The sequence below is a fragment of the Epinephelus fuscoguttatus genome, linkage group LG19 (genome assembly GCF_011397635.1).
Source record: "Epinephelus fuscoguttatus linkage group LG19, E.fuscoguttatus.final_Chr_v1".
In the NCBI taxonomy this organism is placed as follows: Eukaryota; Metazoa; Chordata; class Actinopteri; order Perciformes; family Serranidae; genus Epinephelus; species Epinephelus fuscoguttatus.
Genome location: NC_064770.1, coordinates 22,123,869 through 22,129,919, shown reverse-complemented (window position 1 = coordinate 22,129,919; position 6,051 = coordinate 22,123,869). Strand labels below are relative to the sequence as shown.

General features: G+C 39.7%; 1 protein-coding gene across 1 annotated transcript; it reads left to right on the top strand.

The window, feature by feature from the left end:
- The first annotated feature begins 1,404 nt into the window (after nucleotides 1-1,404).
- On the top strand, nucleotides 1,405-5,030 carry syngr2a (synaptogyrin 2a). Its single transcript, XM_049561930.1, has 4 exons — nucleotides 1,405-1,608; nucleotides 2,958-3,195; nucleotides 3,356-3,492; nucleotides 3,615-5,030. The coding sequence occupies exons 1-4, from the start codon at nucleotides 1,510-1,512 to the stop codon at nucleotides 3,810-3,812; spliced, it is 672 nt and encodes a 223-aa protein (XP_049417887.1). The 5' UTR covers nucleotides 1,405-1,509; the 3' UTR covers nucleotides 3,813-5,030.
- The last annotated feature ends 1,021 nt before the right edge of the window (nucleotides 5,031-6,051 follow it).

The window sequence follows — 6,051 nt, the reverse complement described above, 5'->3', positions numbered from 1 at the left end:
TTTAGTATTTACTGCCCCTCAGTGGTCACAATGACGAACTGCAACACTGCATTACATTTGTCAAACTAGTTTATTAAACTAGCAGCAATGTTGAAGAAACTACAAGTCCAGTTAGAAATGATCACTGACTGTAAATCCAGGAGGTTCCATTTTTTTCAGATGGATCAGAGGGAAATAAATCAAAATATAACTTTACTTTAGAAAATAGTACTGAAGAAAACGCTTAATATAATTACAGAGGGATGGAAATACATGCATGTGCCTCTTTCTGGTTCGTACCAAACATGTTATTTGAGTAACATTTTGCAGGCCAGGGGGCCCTTACATGGAAAAAGCTTGTGTCCAGTAGGCCTGTTCAGTGATCCATGCATGAATGTATTGGATATAGGCTTAAAAAGCCTGGAATAAAAAGTTTGGTTTTGTTTGCTTTTTTTTATTATTTCTAAGTAATTAATGCCATTACTAAATTAAAATTGGCTGAAGAAGAAGAAGGAAGAAGAAATGTCATATACACACAGGCCTGAGATACACACACATGCACAAACAGTATACATGCATTAAATGGAGAGATGTCAGAACAAGAGGACTGCCTTTGACAGATGCCCTGAGCAGTTGGGGGTTTAGTGCCTTGCTCAGGGTCACCTCGACGGTGCCGGCAGAAGGCACCTCTCCAGCTACCAGTCCACGCTCCACTTATTCCTAACCTTGTGGACCGAGCTACTGCTGCTGCAAACTATAGTATTATAGCCTGTTTTATTGTATGTTTATGCAAAGACACTAATATCAATTGTGTATTATTTGTGCTTGGAAAACAAAAATCAATAGCTGTACGAGAGAGACATGGATTTAGGGGATGGGGGCTGACAATACTTATGTATAAGGCCCAGAATTTGGTGCTCCGCCCTGGATTTAAGCCCTGCATGCCTAAATCAGTAAGTATATTTATGCTGATTATTATTATTAGAGTTACAACTGATGGTATTAAGTGGATATGAATACTATTGACATATGTTAATAGTAAGCCTATCTGCTTTTAAAATCTAATATTGATATGTTTTTCTGGCTTTATACTCTTGAATGTTGCAGTTACTGTGCTGTTGCATTTAGGTTCGAAGAGGCAAATTTATTACAGGAATTTACAAGGCATTTATTATTAAACAACTTGTGAAATAAATAGCCCTGCAATGTACCAGGACATGAATGTTTTATTCCCTGTAGCCTCATGCGTTGTCCACCTGGCGGCTTAAAGTCCTGCTTGAGTTGCGAAGTAACTTTTTAAAGTAAATTTATTAAATATTTCCGGTTAACAGTGAAAATATCACGATAGTACTTTTCGCTCGACCCGGACGTCACGCTTTACGAGCAGCACTTGAACGCATCAGAGCGGGGGCGGTCTTTGAAAAGTTTTCAGGAAGCTGCGCTACAAAACGAAACTGCCCCAACTTTGACAGGAAGACTTTCTCCAGCTCGTCTTTTAGTCGTCTGACAGGCATTTTTTGGCAGCAAAAAATGCAGAGCAGTGCGTACGGGGCCTCGCTGGCTGGCGGTGCTTTCGACTTTGCCAGTTTCATAAAACAGCCTCAAACCATTTTGCGCTGCCTGAGCTGGGTGAGTGACTCCACGGAAATGTTAGCATCAAAGTTAGCCAGCTGTCACATCAACAGCTTGTTCTAACAGATGTGAGCTTCCAGGGCCGACACGAAACAGTCAGTAATACTAAGTGTTAGCTATATGAGCTGCTAACAGTGGACATGAAGTGGGTGTTAGGTTGAAATCTTACATAAACGCTACTTAAATGGAAATTAGATATGTTTTGTGTAGCACTTGTTGATGCTAACATTAGCTAGCATGACCAATGCTGTGTCACCAACTGACGTTAACTGCCAGTTTTCCACCTGATGCTGTAAAGTTTGTTTGGCGCTTTCTGTGCTTTTTTATGCTACGAAAAGTAGATAATAGTGGGTTAAAACTCGTATAAGATGTCTTACTTTTTATCTAAAGTGTTTACAGTGTGAAAGTCAGATGAGGAAATTAAACCTGTGCAGCGTCATCTGTTGCTCTCTACTTGCCTGCACAGTTTTCAAATGCCAGACGTTATTGGTCAATTAGATTAAGTTGTTAGAGGAAAAGCTCAGTTCTTTGATGGAAATAATAGACTTCATTCATATATATCTTCAAAACACGAGCATTAAGCACTTAAATAAGAAGATTCAAAACAACAGGGAAATAAAACAGTAATCTAAAACAATAGAAATGATAAATACATTACTAAATAGCTGTGATTTTAAAGGATGATGCAGAGTTTGCTGCCCTTATCTCTTCAGGCAAGTCATTTCATATTCAATGAGTCCTGACAGCAAATATCACCTTTGTGTTGAGTCTAGACTCAAGAACAGGAAGAGCAAAGGCAATTCAGGATCTCAGGGAGTGAGGGGGGTGTAAGGCAACAAAAGGTCAAAAATATAATCAGTAATATTTGTGATCAGATTAAAAAGGAAGCGGCTAAACCGTGCAGGGATGCCAGGATCGGTGAAATATGAATGAAGAGCTGCCTGTCCTGTAATGTCCGAGCAACAGTCCAAAACCCAGATATTTCATTTTAAAAATGCAGAGAAGCAGCAAATCCTTACACACGACAAGCTTGAACCAGAGGATAAGATGAGTCATTGATCTAAATTGTTGCTGATCATGTGTGAAAAGTGGATCACTCACAGAGGATGCCACTTTCTTTTTGTGCCATATTTAATGTGTTAAAATAGGTCAGTAACTTTTCCAGCTTCACTTGTCTAAACTGGCTTCACAGATGTTTTAATATTATGTTTTTTCCATGGTGAAAGCTTTCTTGTAATGTGAATCATGTGATGAGAGTCACGCGGCCCCTGCAGCTGCTTGACTTGAAACATGCGTTTTTCACCCCCCTTCCTGTGGCATTAACCCCACGTGTCCCTCCTTTGCAGTTATTCTCCATTGTGGTCTTTGCCAGCATCACAGCAGAAGGCTACATCAACCCGTCGAAGGAGGAAGAAACCAAATGCATGTTCAACAACAATGACAGCGCTTGCAGCTATGGGGTCGCCATCGGAGTCCTGGCCTTCTTGGCTTGTGTTGTCTTCCTCTTACTTGACGCCTACTTCCCGCAGATCAGCAACGCCAAAGAGAGAAAAATCATTGTTATAGGAGATTTGGTTTTCTCAGGTGAGAGTCAGGTTTCACTATAGACTGCTTATAGTTGAATATAGGAACTGTGCCCCAGAAACAGGAAATGCAGCCTGGTTGAGGTTAGTGCTGTCATTGTATTTCATCTTAATCCTGACTGTTTATTTCTCTGCTTTAAATCAATGTCATTGTGGGAAAGCTGCCTGGACATTCCTGTGGTTCATCTGCTTCTGCGTCCTGGCCAATCAGTGGTCCAAGACGAGTGACATTGCTGCTGTTGCTGGCGATGCTGCCCGCGCTGTCGTGGCCTTCTCCTTCTTCTCCATTATCACCTGGGTGAGCCTTTTATCCCTCCAGCATCTGACTAACAAAATCATATGATAACACACCCCTCAGCTTGTTGAAAATTTGCCAGAATCCAGCGTTAAAGCTCCACTTACTAAGCCTTCTCTCAACAGGGTCTCTTGTCCTACTTTGCGTATGGAAGGTATCGCCAAGGCGTCAGTGACTTTGACCAGGAGTACAGAGACCCAGCCAATGACCACAATACTCCATACCCGCCCGCGCCATACAGCAGCGGGCCCACAGGCTACCAGCAGTCGCCTTTCTCCCACGGCCAGGAGCAGCCGGGAGAGTACCAGCCTCCAGCTTATTGAAGGACTGAGATTCACACACATGAATCCAACAGGGGAGTTTTTTTGTTTTGTTTTGTTTTTTTAAATAAACGTGTGCCAATGATTTCATTTACAACTCAGACTGTTCTCTGCACTCCCATTTATTTCCTGCAGAACATGTTTGCATATATTTGGGTGCACTGATGTGTTTTTAGTTTGTTTCATTGTCGTGTGGTCGATGTTTGCTGTGTCGTTCCAGTGCCACACAGGTCGGGTGAACTCTGAAAACTGATATTGTTTTGTTTGAAGAAAATTGTCTTGGTAAGAGAGAGGATGACCGTGCCATTGTGTCTTTGTACCACACCGACTATAGTGATTTCAGTGCCCCTTTTGTTTGGCTTACGAGTGCAAAGCATTAGTCAGCACACAGGTTAGGATTTAGTTTGTAGCGGGGAAATTTGCTTGGCTTATTTAAACAGATTTTTTTTATGAATATGTTACTGTTCAATATTTTTTATCACTCTCAGATCCAAACACAGCAGTTGAATGAGACAGTTCAGTACAAATTTTGTTCGACCACAAAACAAACCCATGTTATTTAATCAATGGGTGCGATGAGAATGTTCCTTCTGTAACTACTGTAACGCCATGTTTTTGTTCCTTTTTTTTTTTTTTTTTTTTTTTTTTTTAAATAATCAACCACTGAAAAATGGCTTTTATGCACTGAAAAGCACACTCAATATCTTTGGGGCAGTTAATTGCCAACATCTGATCTCAGATTGTTACTTTTATTGTTTTAAATCCAACTGTGCCACACTTACTACTTAGGATTAGTATTCAAGGGTGTTCTGTTTTGCTTTAAGGTAGCCAAAACCATCGATTTATATCAGCTACCTCTGTGGAAGTTCAATGTGCCTTTCTTGAGGTAACCAATAGTTTTATTAATTTCCAATTCAGCAAATGTTTCAGCCATAATTTGGTTTCAGGAATTCAGTGATGTTGTGGGGAAATGGATATATTTATTATCTTACTTAATCCTTTCAGTCCAGGTACATGACAATCAAAAATGCTACATGACTTTTCTCTTGCTTTCTTTCACTGTACTCGTACCTTTGCACGTGTTGCAGTTTCACTGTTGTGCTCAATGGCTTTACAGTAATTCCCCATTAAAGTGCCTTTGTACAGTATTCTGTATCTCACATACACACACACACACACACACACGGGGGTTTGCCAAATAAAAACTGTTTTGGTTTTGAACCTGTGAGTCGGCCCGTAATTTATGTCCTCCTTTAAAGAAAGACCCGGACTCTGAGCTGCAGAGCTGCAGAGCTGTGCTCCCTTGGCAAATATTTGCATAGTGATTGTGTCGGTGAATGTGGAGGAACTTGTTAACAGTCCGCCACGTAACAATGGAAAGACAATAAGAAAAGAACATCAAAAGCAAACATGTCTGCTGTGCACAGTCTCACCTTTTAACTACACTACACCCAACTTTCATACATTAGTCAAAGGGCTGATACAGTCAGTGTGTAGGTTAAGAGAATAATGCTAGAAATGGAATAACTTTGAATGAATAATCTGCAGAGCCAGAGGGGGGAAAAATCAACTTGTCCTAGAACAAAATGTACCTAACAACCAGTTATTTTTTTCACATTTGGATAAATCTCATCCTCATAAATAAAACACTTCCAAATGTGAAAAAAGGGGCCAAAAAAAATAAAAATAAAAATCAATAATTAGCCCACAGCTCTCTAGATTTAATTTCTCTAATGGTGAAAAAAAAAAGTAAATTTATTTGCAAAGTATTTCATCATAATAAGTATCCCACAAAAAAAAACCAGCCATAGATTAATATTAACCTCAGTTTCTAATACTGATGTGACAAAAGCACTAATATTTTTCAAAAATCACTCAATTTTTCACAAAGACATTGCTCACAAAGTGTCTAATATTTCTCATCAACACGTCTTTGTGTGCCAAGTGTTTTCATTTTGGCAGCTGTTTAATATACAACATATCTGTAACATAACATAACGTACACTTATATCAATGCAGCTAATTATAATTAGCCCTGATGAGCAGGCCCACACTGAATCTGCACCTACAAAATTCCAATGGCACCTTGGCAGATTCAAAAACAAAATGAAATGGATGCTCTTGATCACATTACAAGCAAAACATTTCACATTTGCCAACATGACAAGATTCATAAATGTTCCTTCTTTACTGATGCAGCTAGGATATGTTGACGTTGCAATATCTTATGCATCATTACTGG